The sequence below is a fragment of the Coenobita brevimanus genome, chromosome 47 (assembly GCF_032717465.1).
Source record: "Coenobita brevimanus isolate Jiangsu-jjx chromosome 47, ASM3271746v2, whole genome shotgun sequence".
Classification (NCBI taxonomy): Eukaryota; Metazoa; Arthropoda; class Malacostraca; order Decapoda; family Coenobitidae; genus Coenobita; species Coenobita brevimanus.
The window spans coordinates 34,219,077-34,242,051 of NC_137000.1; the positions used below are offsets into that span (position 1 = coordinate 34,219,077).

Below are 22,975 nucleotides of genomic sequence, written 5' to 3' on the forward strand. Positions count from 1 at the left end.
CTGCTTGTGGCTAGATCGTAAATATGTGCATTCATGACTATATTTGCCTTGTCAAGTGTGAATGTCAGTTATGTGCATAAATACTAATACAGTATATACTGTAGTATGCATTATGTTGCAGGTATGTGATGCCACAAGGTTATTTATAAATGTAAATCTGTGGGTGAGTCAGGTGGCATCTAGAGCTCACAAGTCTGAGCAGGTATCGTCTGGAGTGGTTAGCTAGTCCACGATAAGTGGCTTTCTGAATAAAACAAGTCCAGATTAGGCAGGCTTAACTATATTTTGCCTGGAAGATAAAAATAACATTTTTGAAGAAACATAAGCAAGAGCATCAGTATCCCATGGACCTCCTCATGATTACTGACTTTGGTATGCCTGGCCAGGTGTTGGTTAATGTTTCAGTGCACAGCAATCATCAGCCATTCATTTAACTTCTGAATGCATGGCTGGTTGACCACCCCCATAAGAAACAGCTCCAAATTTTGGCTTGCTTCATCCTGTTGCCCTGTGTATGCCTTTGAAAGATCTTCCACCTCCCCCTGAAATACCAGAGTCTTTGTGGATCAGCTGCGAGTCTTTCCTTCCTTCCTTTTTTTTTTTTTTTTTTTTTTACTGATTTGGGCAGTCTTTTCCAGTAGTGCTCTCTCTCTCTCTCTCTCTCTCTCTCAAATCGTGCTCACTGGATTTCACTTAGTTTTCTTCATAATTTTTTTTTGTACTCTTTCCTTTTCCTCAGCTTCTCTTGGCATTGATATGTCTTTTCTCAGTGTCTTTTTTAGCCTGTGTTTTGCTCTCTCTGGCCTTCATTTAGGGTTTCTGTCCTGTATTTTCCTTCTGTACATGTGTGCTTGGGAGCATTGGTGTGGGTAGTAGTAGTATTAATAGTTGTTCCCTAGGCAGTCTGGCCGAACAGTCCCAAGTCCCTAAGGAAAGCCACGGCCAAGACTGGGCTTTCCCACAGAGTTCTTAAGGAGTGAATGTTGTGGTGTTGGTGCAGATGATTGAGTGCAATGCAGTCTTCCATAATGTGCTTAATAGTGTGGGGTGCTGTGTTGCATCCTGGACAGGCATCAGCAATGGAGTCATTCAGTCTCTTCTGATAACTCAAGAGGGCTGGATGATGGCCACATCTCAGCCTGGCCAAGTGGACCCTGCCCTCACGAGAGAGATGGGATTCAGAAAGATGGATATCATGAGGCCGTGGATGCAGCTGTGTGTTGTCTTTAAGTGACTGAATGGAGCGGTGAGTGATCTGAGTATGCATATGCTTCTGGAAGCTGGTTTGAGGTGGGCAAGGGGGGAGAGATGACGGTATTTGTGTATGATATCATGTGCTGGATGTAGTTTTGATGTTCCGTTGTGTGTGTGTGGATGTGCTGCCATGTAGTGTAGTGGATGGTGTGGGTTTGTGGAGGCTGCTGTGAAAATTTGTGTGCCTCACATGTCTAGATGATCCTTGACTTTGAGGAATTTGGTTTCTTGGTGTAGGTGGTCTGTAGGTTTAGTAGCTGTGCAGCATGTGATTATTTTTAGGGCCTTGTTCTGTATGGTCTGTAGAGTGTTGTAGTGTGTTTTAATGAGGTTAGAAGCCCAAGCAGGGCTTGCATAATTCATCACAGAACATATATATATTATTTGTATACTGTGGTGGTGGTTTCTTTGTTGTGTCCAAATGTTGTATGGACAAGTGACAGTCTTGGTGCAAATTTATTTTTAATGTTTGTGGTGTGTTGTTTAAAAGACATTGATGTATTGTATGGTACACCAAGGGTTTTGTGTGTGTGTGTGTGTGTGTGTGTGTGTGTGTGTGTGTGTGTGTGTGTGTGTGTGTATTTACCTATTTGTAGTATACAGGAATTGAGCAGTGCTCGTGTTGTCCTGTCTCCAAATCCACATTTATCAAGTCTACCTTTACACACATGAATGTTTTTCTCATGCACCACCTCTTTGTCTAAGTCGTTCCAAATATTTATGCATTTAACTTAATTGTGATATACACGGAATGTGCTATGCTCGTGGGTTTCCGTCGCTGTTTCTCAATAAGTCAAATTTAGCTTTAAACTCATTTAAGTTTTTAGACTGGACAGTCTCTTTGTCCAGGCTGTTCCATAAGTCTTTACTTCTGTAAAGAAAGCTATATTTCTTGATATCCTTCAATCAGCTTGACTTTTTCAATTTCATTCTGTGTCCTCATGTTGCTCTCTTATCCCATAAAAACAGATCTTCTTTGTCGATTTTATCTACTCCCACCATGGTCCTGAACACTGCAATCATGTCTCCCCTCTTTCTCCTTTCCTCTAAGGAAGGCAAATCCATCTTTTCCAGCCTCTCTCTGTATGACAGGTCTGTCAGACTGGGGACCATCTTGGTTGCTGTTCTTTGTATTCTTTCAGTGTTGTTTATATCTTTCTTTTTGTGTGGGGACCACACTGCCGCTGCATATTCTAACCTGGGGCGGATCGTGGCCACTATCAATTTTTTCATCATCTCCTCATCCATATAATGAAATGCTACTCTTATGTTAGTCAAGAGTTTATAAGTCTCTCCAACTATCTTGTTAATGTGCTTCTCTGGTGACAAACTATCTTGGACCAGCACTCCCAAATCTTTCTCTTCTCTCATTTGTGTGTGTGTGTGTGTGTGTGTATGTGTGTTAAGGAGGTGTTGTTTATGGTGAGGTGTGGAATGTGACTATGTTCTGCAGTCCAGTTTATGAGAAGGGTCGCTGTAGATTTGGTTGGGACTATATTGAGTCTGTTTGTGGTGAATCATTCGTGCAGTGTGTTGAGGTAAGGTTCGAGGATATTTGTGGCTGTGTTTGCTTTTTGGTGTGAACATATAAATGTAATGTCATTTGCATAGGAAGCTATGTGTGTCAGTGGTGTGTGGGATGTGGGTATGTCATACTTGTAAAGGTTAAAGAGTGTAGGGGACAAAACAGATCCTTGAGGGACGCTGTTTGTGAAGTTTCTGCTCTTCAGTGACTGACCAGCAAATGTTACATGTGCACATCTGCCTGCTAAGTAGTTTGCCAGCCATCTTTTTGTGTTATTGTGCATATTTGTGTTGAATTTTTTGCCTGTGAAGCTGTGGCAGGGGATGGCATCAAAAACTTTGCTAATATCTGGTGTGACTAGGAGTGTTCTGTGTGATAACCTAGCTGAATTGATGCCATCAAAAACTCTTTGTGTAAAGTCTGTAAGAAGAGTGTTTGTGGAGTGGGCAGCCTGGTCCTTGGCAGCGCTGTCCCACCCACTCCGACTCTCTCCTAACTTTCATCTGCAACATACCAAGGTTCATGGGATGAGTGGTGTGGTGGTTTTCGTGTGCCCGTGGTCATTGATGTGCTACCCATGTGGAGCATTATGCTCCCTCAGCTGCCTGATGTGTGGCAGGACACCATTTACAAGTTGAACCTAAATGCTGGCTCATCTTCAGTGGCCCATCAGACTGTCATGTTTTCTTCTTGGTGTGGACGGAGAACCTAATGAAATTCCAATCTATCCCTTAGGCAGATGCTTCTTATGGGAGGATCATACTCACACCTTGCCTCCCCTTATGAAGCAGACATAATCATCCTTGCATGAGAATTAGGCTAGCAGTTTTCTCATTCTAGAAGCTTTCAGCCTTTGTTTTTTTCCTCTCTTGTCATCTACTTCTCACCTTCAGTGATGGTCTGCTGTTTGTTTCTTTTTTGTTTACCCTTCCCCACATTGGGACCAGAAGCCTAGAACATCCCACCCTTAAAGGTGCATTAATCTTTCCCCACCCTCAGGGATCGCACACCAGATGGGGAATTAGACCCTAGTCCAACCCTCCCTCTCTCACTTAACTAGCGTCCTGGTGATATATACCTGTGCACTTGAATGTATTGATGGCAATCAAAATGCTGATGAATCCATGCACCAGAACACTAATCAGTGCCTGAACTGACATACAATAGTCTGATAAGGAGCACAGAATGTAGGTCCCTCTGCAGACGTTTGTTCATTGATATTTATTTCCTCTTCTGCATTAAATACATTACCTGTTGCAATGGAATTAGCTTGGAAAGAATAAGTACTTAGTAAGGCACCATGTTTCTAGAACTCATTAAAAGAGGGGTATTATTTGAGGTCCCACCTCTTTTTCCACTTTTTTTTTTTTGTTTTTTTTTCTTTTCAAATCTTACCTTTCTAAAGCCAGAGCAAAACAGAATTTTGCCAGAATTAGGCAGCTGAATCAGATTAGCAGAACTAATTTCTCCAGAATTATCCTGTAGGACCTAAAAAATGAACTTTAGTGAACCAGAATTTCATTACTGGTACCAGATCTCAGTTATAATGAGAGATGTAATGTGGAAACATTGATTATGATGTTCCAGAATCATGTCAATCATATTTCTGTAAGTGGCGGTAATGAATATCTACATTTACTTCAACACAGTAGTTTACAAGATAGATTTTGAGTGGATTGTCCGTAACTGTGATTAAGGCCATACAGATCATACTACTGTATATTAATGGGGATTTTATGTTACAGAAAACAGTCTATAATATCTGCGTAGTGTCTCTTTAGATACTGATTAACTCAGACTTTAGAGTATGATAAAAACGATGGTTATTCTGTTACTATACAGATCTGTTTGGCTTTCTTTTATTAGGGGACATCAGACACATCATCAACAAGTAATGATGAATTGAAGGAAGAATCTGTGAGGTACATTCGAGTCACCCGCTTACGGGTCAAAATTGTGGACTTGCTGCCTCGACACAATTATGACATTACTGTCACTGCTTCCACCACAACCCATACCAGCAGTCCCTCAACAACTCGCCGTATCACTACTAAAGAAGGAGGTTTGTGTTTATGTTTGTTTATCATTGTTATCAATTTTTCCATTATTACTGAGAAGTGTATTTATTTTGGAAGTTTAGATATATATACAGGCAGCGCAGGTAATTCACAGTTATTTTAGTCTAAATACGTACTGTGACTTAAAAATTCCACATTGTGGTAGGTGGGGGTGCTTACCATCCCCTCATGTCATGTAGTGCTGCTGTCAGGTGTCTGCTCTTTCCTCTCACTTCATCCTTCTTTCCTTCCATCCTCTTCTGTCTTTCTTTCCTTCATTCTTTCCACGTCTTTCTGCCTATGGGTGACTTTACACTCCCCCTTCTGTCTTTCTTTCCTTCATTCTTTCTTCTTCCTTCTGTCTGTGGGTGACTACACTGAGTGACAAGACAGGAAACCATTTACTATGCTAGGTGGTAACCATATACCCAAATTTTGCTGCCTGGTGGTTTAGTGGGTAATTATGGCACTCCAGTCAGATTGAGCTGGTGAAGGTTCTTATCCAAGGGGTGGTTTGGGGTTTATTGCTTACATATGCCACTCAGGGATGAGTGAGGCCAGTCGCTTGTCTTAAATGTCAGGACCAACTTGCATAGCCCCGGGCTTCTACGTTCCTCATGGGGCAACGTAGAATTGGATAATAGATGGATGGATATTAAGTAACATAACTTATGGAAATTACTTATAAGTCTAACCTCTTGGCAAAGTTTCCCCCTACCTCCATACTTACACCCGATTAGTCACCAGTGAACACTAACACCCTTTTGAAACAATATGTAGTGCATGTATTTTGTGGGAATGAACAGTACTGTAAAGCTCTTACCTGACTCCAACTGACAGCTATGTTTAAGTGGACAGGGGAGGGGGAGGGGTTCCAGGGCTTGAGGCACACTACAGCCTCTCAGAACGAGGTGAGTGTGGTAGTAGTGGGGACAGCAGGGTGGACTAGTGCATTTGCTTGCCACTAGACATAGGTGGGAAGCACTGTGATTGGCTTGTCATACTTGAATATGATTGGCTTCTGGCCGTGAATAGCGTAAATGACACCGCAACCTGGAAAACTCCTCAGAAATGAGTCACTTGGGACAGCAACTGCTGCTGTCAAATTGATCAAATTGGTTGCTGCGAGGTATCAAAGTGATCACAGTTTGACTGGAAAATTACTATGGATTAGAAGACCGTGACTAACAGACCTGCCATATAATGCGAGTTAACTGTATATTTTTTTCATCGGAGTACAGTGATCCCTTGGTTATATTGCACTTGATTATAATAATTTTCATTATCATTGCTAGATGAAGATCTGCATTCCTGCTGTTATTGTGCATGTTTTGGCTAAAAAAAACATCATTATTGTGCACCTGAGTTGGTTTCTGCCAACATTGATGGTACAAAATCAGTGGCTTTTGATGGTGTTGAGGATTCAAAGATGAGGCCCTACTGGGGGAGTTAATCCTAGATGGTGGAAAAACTACTAACTCTCCACCTCCTAGCCTCAGAATCCCATACCTCAGGCCCATCTCAGGTCTTTTTATGGTATGTGTTTCTTTCTTATTGTGTCCTTTTCACCATTTGCTTTTAACCTAAACTTACCTATGTATGTTTCTGATGCTTACTATACCAGTATGTATGTATTTAGTGAGTCTAAAGTGTTGTAAAAGGGAAAATTTGGGTTTACAAGTGGAGCGCCCACTACCAATTAGGATTAATCCTCACGTTCTGTGCTTTTGATGTCATGCAATCAAGGTCCAATTAGGATGGAGAAATAGAAGGGAGGGACGGACGGGAAGAAGGAGTATTTGTAAGGGGAGTGGAAAGATTACAAGAGGATGAGAAAAAGGCAGAGTATAAGAGAGAAGTGGAGGAACAATTGGGCACATATGAATTGGAGCAGATGGGAGACGTGGAAGGTGTGTGCAGGATATTTACAGAAGAAATATGTGCGCATGTGATGTGGTGTGTGGGATGAAGAGAAGACGGAGGGGTGTGCAAGGAACAGCATGGTTGAATGAAGAGGTGAGACAGGCTGTGGCACAAAAGAAGAAAGCAGACAATGAATGGACGAGAAATAGGGGCGTGGAAGAAGTTGAGAGGCGGAAGAGAGAGTTATATATAGAAAGAAAGAGAGAGGTGAAAAGATTAATAAGAGAGAGTAAGAAGAGAGCAGATGAGGAATTTGGAAGGAACTTGGAGTGTAAAGTGGAGGGACTGTAAGAAAATGTTCTGGAAAGAGGTGAAAAGAGTAAGACAGGGTGGAAGTGAAGTTAGCAGGGGAGTGAAAGATAAAAATGGTAGATTACTAATGGAGAAGGGAGAAAAAGTGAGCAGATGGAGAGAAGACTTTAAGGAATTGTTGAACATACAGGATGGAAGTAATGCAAGTATAAGTGGCTGGGGAATGGCTGGGAGGAGGAGGGAGATGAGAAGACAGGAAGAAATCAGTAGGATAGAGGTTGTGGAAGCAATGAAGAAAGTTAAATTGGGGAAAGTCCCAGGAATTGATGGAGTGTGTGGTGAAATGCTGAAGTATGGGGGAGAGATAGTAGTAGAATGGATGTGGAAAATGTGCAGATTGGCCTGGGAGGAAGGGAGAGTCCCGGCGGATTGGAAGTCAAGTATAATTATTCTCTTGTACAAAGGAAAAGGGGAAAAAGAAGTGTATGGTAATCATAGGGGCATCTGTCTTCTTAGTATAATAGGAAAAGTGTATGGTAGGATACTTATTGACAGAGTTAAAGAAAGAACAGAGGAATTAGTTGGAGAAGAACAGGGAGGCTTTAGGAAGAGAAGAGGTTAAGAGGTTGTGTAGATCAGATATTCATTCTTAGATCTTTAGTGGAAAAGTTTCTAGAGAAGGGAAAGAAGTTGTATGCAGCTTTCATGGATTTGGAGAAAGCATATGACAGGGTGGATAGACAAGGATTGTGGAAAGTATTAAGAATATATGGAGTAGTTGGGAAGTTGTTGAATGCTGTGAAGAGTATGTATGATGGTGCTAAGGCTGCAGTGCATGTGGATGGTGAACTGAGTGAATTTTTCTCTTTGAAGGTTGGGTTGAAGCAGGGATGTGTCATGTCTCCATGGTTGTTCAATCTGTACATGGATGGAGTAGTAAAAGAGGTACAAGGTAGGGTAGTGGATGTTGGAGTGGTCCTGGTGAGAGAGGGCAGTGTTTGGAAACTCCCAGTACTCTTGTTTGCAGATGATACTGTGTTGTTGAGTGAAGACGAAGGAGAGTTGCAAGGCTTGGTGGATGAGTTTGGGATAGTGTGTAAGAAACGGAATCTAAAGGTGAATGTAGGGAAGAGTAAAGTGATGGTCTTTGAGAGAGGTGAAGTCAGTGAATGTACAGCGAGGTTGGATGGTGAGGAATTGGAAAATGTGAGCACGTTTAAGTACTTGGGTAGTGTGATGAGTAAGGATGGAGGTTTGGAGGGTGAAGTGCTTGAAAGGGTTCAGCAGGGAAGAAAGGTTGCTGGTTCCTTGAAAGCAGTGATAAGAAGCAGGGAAGTGAGCATGGAAGTGAAAAAGTTACTACATGACAGTATTGTGATACCAACTCTAACGTATGGAAGTGAAGCTTGGACCTTGCTGGAAGGACACAAGTCAAGAGTGAGAGCAGTGGAAATGAGTTATTTAAGGGGGGCCTGTGGAGGCACATGGAGAGACAGGCTGACAAATGAGAATATAAAGGAGTGTTGTGGTGTGGATGTGGATGTGATAGGAAGCGTTAGGAGGAATACACTGAGGTGGTTTGACCATGTGGAGAGGATGGAGGGTGAAAGACTGACGAAGAGAGTGTATGTGAGTGAGGTGGAGGGGGGAAGAGGGAGGGGGAGGCTGAGGATGAGATGGAGGGATGGAGTGGAGAGGTATATGAGAGAGGGGGGGGGGTGAGTTGGGAGCGGGACAGTGAAATGGCGTGGGACAGGGCGACTTGGAGGCGATTTGTTTGTGGCCACCCCGAACGGGATTGAGGCATCTGGCAATAGATAGATAGCAATTTCGTTATCACGCACTATGTGCAGACCCAGTAATGCGCAGTAACCATGGGATCACTGTACATAGTCTTGTTAAATTATGAGATAATTACACTCGACGCTCCATTTCTCTTACCCCAATTTCCCGGATTTTGGATTTCACAGACATGGGCTGAGGCCGGTCAATATTATCAAATGCCTGATGTGTGCCCGCACAAGTCCGTGATTCTCACAAAAGTCAGGCCACTATTCCTTCATATAAAACTATAAGTAGTCTACTGCACAACACAATATAATTTTAGCAAGGTTTAGACTCGATAAAGGCCATTTGTAACACACACACAAAGATATTTTCATACATGAAAAGCATCATGGCCACCATCCTGCTTCACCCCACCAGTTCTTTCCAACTTGTGGCATTATTTATATATTTATGTTATTTCAGTATGTATTGCATTTATATTTATGTTACTGTGTCAGTGTTATTATTTTATTTACTGTGTGTGTCAGTTATGTTGGTATAGGAAGCCTACATTCCAGAATGCTCTAGAATATTGGGATAATTGTTGGACAATATCGGAGAATTCGGACAAAGTATGGTAAAAGTATGGGGCATGGTATGTGGGGCCGGACTTTTGTGATTCCCGGACTTTTGGAGTTCCTGGACTGGTCTTCCCCCTCTTTTAGTCTGGGAAATGGAGGGTTGAGTGTAGTAACAATAGCCTGTTTTTAGCTACATTTTGGGTAAAATGAGAGAGCGTGAGTGTAAAATAAGGCTGTCATGTCCGGTTATATGAGTTAGTAATTCTTGTATGATGTACTTACCATTGTGTAACAGTAAAATTTCCACTTTCTATTGACCTATCCCCATAACCTAATAGATTTCATTCTTATAGTTCCCACAGCACCTGTGAATGTGACCTGGGATGCTGTGAGCCCCAAGGATGCCACCCTGTCTTGGGGTCGCCCTCGCCTCACTAATGGAATTCTTACATCGTACCTAGTGACGTATTCTCACAATCAGATGGAGTGGAGAAATCAGACTGTTGATGCCCAACACACAACCACCCAGGTCAGACAGTGTTAACTGTTACTTTACTTTGGTAGTCTGTCTACCTTCATTTTGTCTGATTCTGCATTGTGTAAGGAGTGACCCCCCTTACCGTGAAAAAAAAAAAAAAAAATCCTTATTCAGTGAGGTATGTTGGTGAATGGAGAGAGAATTGAGTTGGCAAAGTAACATAGGTACCTTGAGGCAGCATTGGGTAGGATGTAAATGTGCAGATGAAATGATGAGTAGTGTTACTGGCAGAAAAATGGCTTGTACTATAGAGACCTTGATTCTAAACAGAGGTCCAAGTGTGGAGGCTGCAGGAGGATTGTATAAAGGTATGTTAGTGACCACATTAGCTTATGTATGCGAGACTTTGGTATAGCATGAATGCAGAAATCGAGTAAGAAGGGGAATGGAAATGCAGCTGTTATTGAATGTACTGTACGAGGCCTATCCAAAAAGAAACTGAACTTTTCAAATAGCACACCAACTAGCCAGAGCAGTGTGATTGCAATGGGAGTGCTGTGTAATGGCAACTTTGAGCTTTAGTCTAACATTAACTGCATCATGCCACGTCACTTAGTCATCGAGGTACACACACTTAGGTGAACGAGTCACTAGTGCACTTGGCGATATGCTGCAAGTTCAACAATGAAGGATCTGGAAGAGCAACAGTTTTGTTTGAAATTCTGTTTCAGAGTGGGTAAAACTTTCAAAGAGACTTTTCATATGTTGCAACAGACGTATGGGGAGGATTGTTTGAGCTGGATGTAATGTCACAAGTGGTTCCAGTGGTTCAGATTGGGAAGAACATCCATTGAAAATTATCCCAAATCTGGATGGCCTTCCACATCAAGAGACAGTGATCATTTAAGAAAGTATGGGCTGTGATCCATGAAAAGTGTTACCTGACCATCCGTGAAGTTTCCAAAGAAGTAGGCATCAGTAAAAATTTGTGCCACATGATTTTAACTGAAAAACTGAAGATGCATTGTGTTGCCACAAAATTTGTGCTATGTCTGCTGATAAATGAACAAAACGAAAACTATGTCACAGTCAGCCAGGAGCTGTTTGTTTGTTCGAATGCTGTTAAAAACTTTCTGCAAAATGTCCTAATAGGTGATGCAGGATGGGTGTGCAGTTACGGTGTTGAAACAGAAAGGCAGTCACCGCAGTGGGTTGGAACATTATCTCTGCGACCAAAAAAAGCAGGTCAGAACCACTCAAATGTAAAGGCGATGTTGATCATCTTTTTTTATTGGAAGGATATCGTTTGTCATGAGTTTATTTCACATGGTCAGACAGTTTAAAGGAGCCACTGTGAAGGAAGAGGCCAGAGTTGTGGACAAACAAAAACCTGAGCATCATGACAGTGCACCTGCTCATGTGTCACTCCTTATCTGTGAGTTTTTGGCAAAGAGACGAGGTAGAGATACGAGGTAGGGCAGTGGATGTTGGAGTGGCCCTAATGAGAGAGGGCAGTGTTTGGAAACTCCCTGTACTGTTGTTTGCAGATGATACTGTGATGTTAAGTGAAAACGAAGAGGAGCTGCTAGACTTGGTGGATGAGTTTGGGAAAATGTGTAAGAAACTGAATCTGTACAGTAGGTGAATGTAGGGAAGAGTAAAGTTATGGTCTTTGAGAGAAGTGAAGTCAGTGAATGTACAGTGAGGTTGGATGGTGAGGAAATGGAAAATGTGAGTACGTTTAACCCTTTCTGTACTGACCCCCTTCCCCCATTGTAAACACTACGTTTACTCCCCATACCGACCTGACAGCTCCCCCTCCTGCAGTGTGAGGGGTAGTGTATTTTTTTTGCCACGTCCAAACTATTCACTCTTTGTGATTTGTTTGTATATTGATGATCACATAAACCCAGCATGATGTTGATAATGAAAAAAAAAATTATTATAAAATAAATCATAAGTTCACATATCTTATGCTAAAGTACTGTTACCCAGGTAACTACTGTACAAACTGGTTTGAAAAAAAATGTCCTGCACAGATGGATGGCTTATTTACTGTATTTACCTTGTACGCTGAGCTTGAAGTGTGTGGACACACGTGGCGGTGATGGCAACCTTGACCCACTTGTCGCCGAGAGTGTGGCGTCACTAAGCTCACTACTAATTTCCTCCTCCTCCTCACTCACATCAACCTTGCTATCATTTTCAGAATCACAGTCATCTACTGACACATCAGACACTGCTACATCATCATCTGATACATCTAAATAAGTATCCTCATGAGGAATAAACTCACTATCAGAATCTGCCAGAGACGCCATGAGAGAAAAATATTCTGCACACCCTCTCTCGTGGTCAAGTGCGTGGTAACTGACTCTCTCAGGCAGACCAAGGGGTGTAAATTTTGCCGTATGTCAGCAGAAAATATATTACGATATCTGTAGTTGAAATTATAAATAAAATAATGATTGGTCTAAAATAGGTTACATCATAGATGAGTGAACAAGCCATTGGTGGCACCGTAACTCAATCATGACATATCTTATGATGTCAGAATTCATCAGAACTTCGTCACAGTCTCTGTTGTCAAAACACAGAGCTGTTGCTATTACGAGATCCTCAGAAACAGCCTTACCCGGGCTGCCCTGAGACACATGAGCAACCATTCATTAGAGATGTACCAGCGTACCACGGTTGTGGTTCCGGTGTCTCACGGGTTTTTGCAAGCTATGTACGGGGGTACATCAAAACACATTTCTGGTAAAGAAGGGGTTAAGTACTTGGGGAGTGTGATGAGTAAGGATGGAAGTTTGGAGGGTGAAGTGCTTGAAAGGGTACAAGAAGGAAGAAAGGTTGCTGGTTCCTTGAAAGCAGTGATAAGAAACAGGGAAGTGAGCATGGAAGTGAAGAAGTTCCTACATGACAGTATTGTGATACCAACTCTAACGTATGGAGTGAAGCTTGGACTTTGTTGGAGGGACAGAAGTCAAGAATGAGAGCAGTGGAAATGAGTTATTTGAGAGGAGCATCTGGAGTCACGTGGAGAGAGAGACTGACAAATGAGGATGTGATGGAGCGTTGTGGTGTGGATGTGGATGTGATAGGAAGTGTCAGGAGAAACACATTGAGGTGGTTTGGCCATGTGGAGAGGATGGAGAGTGAGAGACTGATGAGGAGAATGTATGTGAGTGAGGTGGAGGAGGGGAGAGGGAGGGGGAGGCCAAGGATGAGATGGAGGGATGGAGTGGAGAGGTATATGAGAGAGGGGGATATGAGCTGGAAGTAGGGCATTGAAATGGCGGGGGACAGGGCAACTTGGGGGCAATTTGTTTGTGGCCACCCCTTATGGGATTGAGGTGTCTGGCAGTAGATAGATGGATAGTTAGATGAGATGACTGCTGTCCTCCAGCCACCCTACTCTCTGGATGTGGCCCCTTTGGATGATTTTTTGTTCCCAGGGTTGAAATAAACCCTGAAAGGTTCCTGATTTCAGGCAATAGAAGAAGATACAAGAAAATCTGCCAAGTTCACTAAACCCACTTTCACTCAGGCACGTGTACCTTGATGGCGAAGTGATGTGGTGTGCTAGCGTTAGACTAAAGCTCAAAGTTGCTGCTGCACAGTGCTCCCATCACGATCACACTATGTTAGCTAGTTGGTGTGATATTTTAAAAATTTAGTTTTTTTTTGGGAAGATCTCATATATGGAATGCTTAGAGTGGATTGAATAAGAAATACAAAAATATGAGAATAAGAGATGTGGAATAAAGAAGTACAGTATCTTTTGAAGGGTAGAAGAGTGTGTAATAAGGTCAGATGGAAAGAATGGATGTGGGTTCATGGTGCAAATAGTATAGCTACAGTATTTGAAAGTATGTGTTTGAGGTGGGAGGAGGCATAGTAGGCCACGAAGAAAGAGGATGAATATGTTAAATATGTGAGAAAGCAAGTTTTGATGATAATATGACTAGGGAATTGACAAAGAATAGTGTTAGTTGGATGAATTATGTACAGAGGAGGACATAGTAAGAGTTAGGCACCCCTAATTAAACTTGATAATCAGTTGATTGACTGTAGCTGACAAGTTTATATGAAGCATTTCTTTTAACCCATCCTGTCTGGGTGACATGCATACATGTCCTCCTGGGGCCGTCCGGCTGTCATGTATACATGATCTAGTAATTCGCTCCATTGTTTGAATACTCAGCTGATTATTTTCACCACCCGCAACCGCTGGCAACCCCCCATACTAATCCCAGTCACACTCCAGTTGCCTGTGTACCTCCATGATGGATAGGCCTATGTGTAAAGATATTCCTGTGTCCCGACCCTTGGCCACCCACCCGTGCCCTCCTACTTCCACTCCTATGAAGTCCAAAGGCCCTCAGAGAAAAGGCCTTAGTGATAGTGCAATAGGGAGGGAGTTAGATGTACCATTATCACCAATTGTGAGTGGGGAAAGTGACTCCTCCTTTGAAGAACCAGACTTAGCCATGTTGAGTATGGAAAAATATGTGTCAGAGGAGGAGAGTGACCGTGAATTCGCCACTGTGCGACGATATTTTCCGTCTGCAGGATCATCAGCCTTCTCTGGTGATGAAGGATCAGATGTACAGTAATCCCTCTACTATCTGACATAATAGAGCCAAAGGCATGTCCGGAAAGTGGTCCTGTCCGGAAAGTGGGCCCCTGGCTCCCGGACTGGTACTTGAGGACCCTAACCCAGCCTAACTTTGAAAGCCACCTAAATAACTCCCTACCAGACATGCATAGCACCTATTTAAACCTACTTAAGACCCTATTCACACCAATAATGGACATAAAGCATGAAATAAATGAAAAGGAACCAAAGAATGAGGAATTAGAAGTGACTGTACCTCAGCCAGGGTACTTACAGCACGTCTGTCGCCGCCTTCTCTAAGGCTTTGGCAGTGGTGAAAATGCTCTTGAAGCACGTACAGTAATCCAGTGTTGTGCTGCACTTAATTCTTTGCACTGTGAGTTATAATAACACAACACATTGATCTTAACTGCACCACGCCAGTTTCAACTGCCAGTTTCAACCGCCAATTTGCACTCCACAGTTAATCCTTTGCACTCTAAATTCTAATTTCTAAACACTGCACAACACTGTAAATTCCCATGTGGTCTAGTGGCGAGGTATTGCAGTTTATTCACTGTTTTTTCAAAAAAATTTGAGCATGTGTGGCTTCCATTGCGATAAGCATCTACTCACGATTGAAGTTAGGCAGTAACTGTTGGTGACGGGGAAACAGAATTAGCAGATCGCAATGGCCACATTACCAAACTCCTCAATTTTCATTACCAAATATAACTTTTCATTACCAAATTCGTAAAGCTAGCATTTATTCTTCACAAATTATATATACATTGGAAATACATGTAATCACTCTCCTTATAATTAACAGCCCCACCCCGTAAAAAGAACTAACTGAACAAGCGAATAAAGTGCCTCAGACCAGAACGGACCATACATTGACGAACGGACAAAGGACATTCTGAAGGTGGGAACATGGAATGTGAGAGGAGTGAATGATGAAGTGAAAGAGAGAAAGATTGTTCAGGTTCTTAAGGATGCAAGAGTGGATATATGTGGATTGACTGAAACTAAATGGAAAGGTGAAAGGGTGAGAGAATGGGAATATGGTTTAGGTATATGTGCGGGAGTTAATGAGAAAGAGAGGGCAAGAGAGGGAGTATGTCTGATGATAAGCAAGAAGTGGAAGGAGAATATATAAGAGTATGGAACAGTAGGTGCAAGGATTATATGGGTGAGGATGAAAGTTGGTATACAAGCTTGGGCGATTGTATGTGTGTATGCTTTGACAGAGAACCGAGTGGCAAGAGCGAAAGATGAGTTTTGGATGAGAGTAGAAGCATGTATGGACAAATATGAGAGGAGCGAGAGAGTGCTTTTGATTGGAGACATGAATGGCAAAGTTGGAAATGTACAAGTGGATGGAGTGGTTGGTCAGTGGGGTGTGCCAGCTGAAGCAGATGGGAATGGTAGTGCATTGATGGACATCTGTGCTGGTAAGGGGTTGGCAATAGCCAACACCTACTTTTGGCATAAGATGATCCACCGGTATACATGGAGAGTAATGAGGAGGATGGATGGTGAACTTGTTGAACGAAAGGCAGTGATAGACTACATGTGTGTGGATGAGCGAATGAGAAGACAAGTGTTGGATGCAAGAGTGTGGAGAGGGTGGGGGAATGAAGTCTCGGACCATCACTTAGTGAGGGCCAAGGTAAAGCTGCAAAGAAAATGGTTGAGGAGAAAAAGGGGAAGACAGGAGGAAACAGCTCCTGTGAGAAGAATGGAGAATTTGCAAGATAGTGAGAAAATGGCAAAGTATAAGAGCATAGTGGAAGAAAGATTGGGAAGGTGTGAGCTAGAGCAGATGGAAGGGGTGGAAGACGTATGTAAGATATTTACGGAAGAGATAAGCGCAACGTGTGAGGTGGTTTGTGGAGTGACGAGAAGATGCAAGGGTGTGCAAGGGACAGCATGGTGGAATGATGAGGTGAAACTAGCTGTGGAACAAAAGAAGAAGGCATATAGTGAATGGTTAGCGAGTAGAGGTAACGGGGAGAAGATGAGAGAGAGAAGAGGGAGGTATATGTGAGCAGGAAAAGGGAGGTGAAGAGACTGGTGAAGGAGAGTAAGAAGAAAGTGGATGAAGAGTGGGGGAGGAATCTGAGTGTGAAGTGGAGGGAGAGTAAGAAATTGTTTTGGAAGGAGGTAAAGAAAGTAGGGCGGTGTGAAAGGGGAAATAGTAGGGGAGTGAAAGATAGGAATAATAGATTGTTGGTGGAGAAGAGAGAGAAATTGAGGATGTGGAAGGAGCACTTCGAGGATTTGTTGAATGTAGAGAGTGAGAGCAGCGTGAGTATAAGTGGTTGGGGAATGGCTGGAAGAAGAAGAGATGAGAGGAGGGAGGAAGAGATCAGTAGGGCGGAAGTAGTGGAAGCAATGAAGAAGATCAAGTTGGGAAAGACCCCAGGAATTGATGGAGTGTGTGGTGAGGAAGAGGGAAGAGTTCCAGAGGACTGGAAATCAGGTTTAATTGTTCCTTTATACAAAGGAAAAGGGGAGAAAGAAGTGTGTGTTAACCACAGGGGTATTTGCCTTCTTAGTGTGACTTGTAAAATATATGGTAGAATACTCACTGATAGGGTTAGGCATATGATAGAGGAGCTAGTTGGAGAAGAACAAGAGGGATTTAGGAAGGGAAAAGGGTGTGTAGATCAGATATTTGTTCTAAGATGTTTAGTGGAGAAGTATCTAGAGAAGGGAAGGAAAGTGTATGCTGCCTTCATGGACTTGGAGAAAGCTTATGACAGAATAGATAGGTATGGTATGTGGAAGATATTAAGAATATATGGAGTGGAGGGGAAATTGTTGAGTGCTTTGAAGAGTATGTACGAAGGAGCTAGGGCTACGGTGTGAGTGGATAGTGAGCTGAGTTCTTTGATCTCAAAGTAGGACTGAAACAGGGTTGTGTGATGTCTCCATGGCTGTTTAATATATACATGGATGGGGTTGTAAAGGAGGTGCAAGGTAGGGCAGTGGATGTGGGGGTGGCTCTAATGAATGAGGGTGAGATTTGGAAGATTCCGGTGTTGCTGTTTGCTGATGATACAGTATTGTTGAGTGAAGATGAATGGGAGTTGCAGGGTTTGGTGAATGAATTTGGGAATTGTTGAACGTAGAGGATGGAAGTAATGCGAGTATAAGTGGCTGGGGAATGGCTGGGGGAAGGAGGGAGGTGAGAAGACAGGAAGAAATCAGTAGGATAGAAGTTGTGGAAGCAATGAAGAAAGTTAAATTGGGGAAAGCCCCAGGATTTGATGGAGTGTGTGGTGAAATGCTGAAGCATGGGAGAGAGAGAGTAGTAGAATGGATGTGGAAGATGTGCAGATTGGCCTGGGAGGAAGGTAGAGTCCCGGAGGATTGGAAGTCAGGTATAATTATTCCCTTGTACAAAGGAAAAGGGGAAAAAGAAGTGTGTGGTAATCATAGGGGCATTTGTCTTCTTAGTATAATAGGAAAAGTGTATGGTAGGATACTTATAGACAGAGTTAGAGAAAGAACAGAGAAATTAGTCGGAGAAGAACAGGGAGGCTTTAGGAAGGGAAGAGGTTGTGTAGATCAGATATTCATTCTTAGATCTTTAGTGGAAAAGTTTCTAGAGAAGGGAAAGAAGTTGTATGCAGCTTTCATGGATTTGGAGAAAGCATATGACAGGGTGGATAGACAAGGATTGTGGAAAGTGTTAAGAATATATGGAGTTGATGGGAAGTTGTTGAATGCTGTGAAGAGTATGTACGATGGTGCGAAGGCTGCAGTGCGTGTGAATGGTGAACTAAGTGAATTTTTCTCTTTGAAAGTTGGTTTGAAACAGGGATGTGTCATGTCTCCATGGTTGTTCAATCTGTACATGGATGGGGTAATAAAAGAGGTACAAGGTAGGGTAGTGGATGTTGGAGTGGCCCTGGTGAGAGAGGATAGTGTTTGGAAACTCCCTGTACTGTTGTTTGCAGATGATACTGTGTTGTTGAGTGAAGACGAAGGGGAGCTGCAAAGCTTGGTGGATGAGTTTGAGAGAGTGTGTAAGAAACGGAACCTAAAGGTGAATGTAGGGAAGAGTAAAGTGATGGTCTTTGAGTTAGTGAATGTACAGCGAGGTTGGATGGTGAGGAATTGGAAAATGTGAGTACGTTTAAGTACTTGGGTAGTGTGATGAGTAAGGATGGAGGTTTGGAGGGTGAAGTGCTTGAAAGGGTACAGCAGGGAAGAAAGGTTGCTGGTTCCTTGAAAGCATTGATAAGAAACAGGGAAGTGAGCATGGAAGTGAAAAAGCTACTACATGACAGTATTGTGATACCAGCTCTAACGTACGGAAGTGAAGCTTGGACATTGTTGGAAGGACACAAGTCAAGAGTGAGAGCAGTGGAAATGAGTTATTTAAGAGGAGCCTGTGGAGTCACGTGGAGAGACAGGCTGACGAATGAGGATATAAAGGAGCGTTGTGGTGTGGATGTGGATGTGATAGGAAGTGTTATGAGGAACACACTGAGGTGGTTTGGCCATGTGGAGAGGATGGAGGGTGGAAGACTGATGAAGAGAGTGTATGTGGGTGAGGTGGAGGGGGGAAGAGGGAGGGAGAGGCCGAGGATGAGATGGAGGGATGGGGTGGAGAGGTATATGAGAGAGGAGGGTGTGAGTTGGGAGCAGGGCAGTGAAATGGCGGGGGACAGGGCGACTTGGAGGCGATTTGTTTGTGGCCACCCCAAACGGGATTGAGGCGTCTGGCAATAGTGTAGGAGGAGGAAGCTGAAAGTTAATGTAAACAAAAGTAAAGTTATGGTGTTTGAGAGGAATGAAGTCACAGAATGTACAGTGAGGTTGGATGGTGAGGATATGGAGAATGTGAGTGTATTCAAGTACTTGGGTAGTGTGATGATTAAGGATGGAACTTTGGGGGATGAAGTGGGTGAAGGGGTACAGCAGGGAAGGAAGGTTCTTGGTTCACTGAAAGTGGTGATGAGAAATAGGGAGGTGAGTATGGAAGTTAAGAAGTCACTGCATGATAGTATTGTGATCCCTACCCTGACGTATGGAAGCGAGGCATGGACCTTGCAAGAGGGGAACAAGTCAAGAGTGAGAGCAGTGGAAATGAGTTACTTGAGAGGAGCATGTGGAGTGACATGGAGGGACAGGTTGACAAATGAAGAAGTGAAGGAACGTTGTGGGGTGGATGTGGATGTGGTTGAGAAGATTAGGAGAAATACACTGAGGTGGTTTGGACATGTGGAGAGAATGGAGAATGAAAGACTGACCAAGAGGGTGTATGTAGGTGAGGTGGAGGGAGGGAGAGGGAGGGGTAGACCGAGGATGAGGTGGAGGGATGGAGTTGAGAGGTATATGAGGGAGGGGGCGGTGAGTTGAGGGGAGGGTAGTCAAATGGTGGGTGACAGAGCGACTTGTAGGCTTTTTGTCTGCGGCCACCCTTTGCGGGATTAGGGCGTCAGGCTATAGAAAGATATATGATTATTTTCATGCTATGTTGGCTAGCAGATTAATCAGAGAGAGCAAACAATCCACCATCTCCATCCTGTGTATCCTTATACATGTGAAAAATTCGTTTGGTAATGCATTATTCTGATTCATTGCCAAACAAATTTTTCATTACCAAATTGGCCCACATTTGGTAATGAAAAATACCAAATGGCAACCCTGACAGGGGAGGGGGGAGGGGGGAGGAAGGAAGGGGTGAAGGGGCTGTGGTATAAACAGCTGTTTAGCGCCGCGCTGCAATTTCAAATTATGGGTGGGAATAAATTAGGATTTTGGGGGGGATTTTTTCTTTTTTTGGCCATTTTTGGGTTCCGAAGGTCCAGGCCCACAATGTCCAGTAAGTGGGGTGCCCGGAAAGTGGGCATCCGGATAGTACAGGGATTCCTGTAGTTGATGATCCTGCGGAGGGTGATATACGCACAGTGGAGAAAGCGGCAGGGGAGGTGGAGAGTGAAGGAAGCAAGGAGGCTGGCAGGAGGAGAAAACGCCGCAGGCTGAGCCACCGAGCAGGAGGGTGATGTAGAGTGGAATTTTCCACCCATACACCGTCACCACCATGTTCACCCACTCGGCCTGCATCACTTCAATCATCACCCCATTCATCACCATGCCGGCCTGCATCACTCCAGGTCTTATCATGCCGACCTGCCTCACCGCATACATCACCACACTGACTTGCCTCGCCACGTGTATCGCCACGCTGATTTGCCTCACCACGTGTATCACCACACCGACCTGCCTCACTTCAGGCCTTACCACGTGCATCACCACGCCGACCTGCCCCACTTCCGGCCTCACCACGTGCCTTACCACACCGACATGCCTCATCATGTGCCTCACCATGCCAACCTGCCTCGTCCCCTGCATCAGCACACCGACCTGCCTCACTTCAGGCCTCACCACGTGCCTTACCACTCCGGCCTGCCTCATCACGTGCCTCACCATGCCAACCTGCCTCATTCCCTGCACCACCATACCGACCTGCCTCACTTCAGGCCTCACCACGTGCCTTACCACTCCTACCTGCCTCATCACGTGCCTCACCATGCCAACCTGCCTCATTCCCTGCACCACCATACCGACCTGCCTCACTTCAGGCCTCACCACGTGCCTCACCACGCTGGCCTGCCTCACCACGTGGTGCACCATGCCAGCCTGCCTCACCACATGACACTTCACTACAACTTGGCCCATACGGATATGTTGGTGCAGGTGCTTGCCAGCAGGCACATGCCTTCCGACGTCTTTCACAAACACCATCATCACCACGATCACTGTCACCAGCATCATCATCTGCCTCATCTAGTGGTGAGTTGGCGGAATTGCCACCACGCCGCCATGCTAAGGGCTGTGGCAAGGCACGGGGCTGGTCACGTGCACGGCAGGCAAGGCAGGAACCACGGACTGGTAGGTTTGAAACTTTTGTGTGGAAGGAAGGGACGGGGTTTCAGCCTGAAATACCTGTTTTTGATGACACAAACGCAAGTGTGCAGCCAGCATTTCCCTGCAACAGAGCTTCTTCTGCAGTGGACTTCTTCCTTACTTTTTTCACAACAGCAGTGTTGGAGTTCATTGTGAAAGTAGTGAACAGCTTCAGGGAATTCTGCTGGAATTGGGCTGAAACCTCGCACGTGAGAGAGTGTGTGAAAATGAAGGAATGGACTGCAACGAGTGTTAGCAAAATGTATGTTTGGCTAGGCTTGGCAGTGTTGATGCCACACGTTAGGAAACATAACATACATGATTACTGACTCGTGGACGATTTTGCTGCAACGCCAGTATTCAGTAAGTATATGCCACTTGACCGATATCTTGACATCTTGAGGTATCTACATTTTTCCACCAATATGGGCCCACATCCGAACGATAGGCTGTGGAATATTCGCTCGATTCTAGAGATGATGAAGGAGATATTTCGATCATTTATCAGGCCATTTCAGAAGGTTGTTATTGACAAGTTGCTTGTTTTGTTCAGGGGACGTCTTGCCTTTATTCAGTACATTCCATCTAAGAGACATCATTTTGGAATAAAGTTCTTTGTCTTGTGTGATTGCAAGACTGGGTACGTGCTTGATTTCATTGTGTATACAGCGAGTGATGCGGTGTTGTCGAAGGACGACCCCCATGGTTTCTCTGGCTCTGTGATCAAGAAACTAATGGACATGTACTTCGGTGGCAACCATATCCTTTATACTGATAATTATTACACGGCACGAAGTCTTGCAGAGTACCTGCAAGAACATCAAATTGGATCGTGTGGCACTGTTCGTGCGAAGAGGAAGCATTAGCCATCCTTTCCCAAAGGCACCGTGAAAGGGGAGTGCAGGATTTTGCAATCAGGTAAATTCCTGGCAATTCACTGGCATGATAAGAGAAAGGTGAATGTCCTCTCCACGGTCCACGAAGGTAGGTTGATTGACACAGGCAAGGTCGATAGAAGAACGAGGAAGCCAGTCTTCAAACCTGATGCTGTTCTGGACTATAAGGTGAACATGTGACTCGTTGATAAATCAGATATGCAGATCGGCACAATTGACTGTCTGAGGAGGTGCTGTAAGTGGTATAAGAAGGCATTCCTACATGTACTGGACATCTGTGTACTGAATGCCTTCATTCTGTACAAGGAAGTTACACAGACCAGCACATCCCTCAGACAGTTCGAGAAGGATGTGATTTATGGCCTTCTGGAGAGGTTTGGACAGGTTATTCCTTCTGCGATATATATATATCACGTTGAGTACACCGCTTTCTGTCCGATCAGCGAAGTTAAGCAACGTTGGGTCTGGTTAGTACTTGGATGGGTGACTGCCTGGGAACATCAGATGCTCTTGGCATAACGTTCTCCCTGCGTGTCAAGTGGGGTTGGTGGAGGATTAGTGCCCCTCCCTGTAAAACAATTAACTCTAAGCCTTTGACCACCCCGTTTGGGATACATGGCGTCTGGCAATGAATGAATGAATGAATGTAATGTAGGCATAGTGTACAGCAACTGCCTGACCGAATGCAGTGCAGGGACTACCTCAGCAGGCATTT

General features: G+C 44.0%; 1 protein-coding gene and 1 pseudogene across 1 annotated transcript in view; both read left to right on the top strand.

Moving 5' to 3' along the window:
• The window catches only part of LOC145399142 (uncharacterized), a 313,723-nt gene that overhangs the window by 191,091 nt on the left and 99,657 nt on the right, over positions 1-22,975 (top strand). The window contains exons 18-19 of the mRNA XM_080271880.1: positions 4,646-4,841; positions 9,713-9,888. Coding sequence (XP_080128006.1) covers positions 4,646-4,841; positions 9,713-9,888 — 372 coding nt within the window. The remainder of the gene's footprint in view (positions 1-4,645; positions 4,842-9,712; positions 9,889-22,975) is intronic.
• Positions 22,658-22,774, top strand: LOC145399191 (5S ribosomal RNA; annotated as a pseudogene).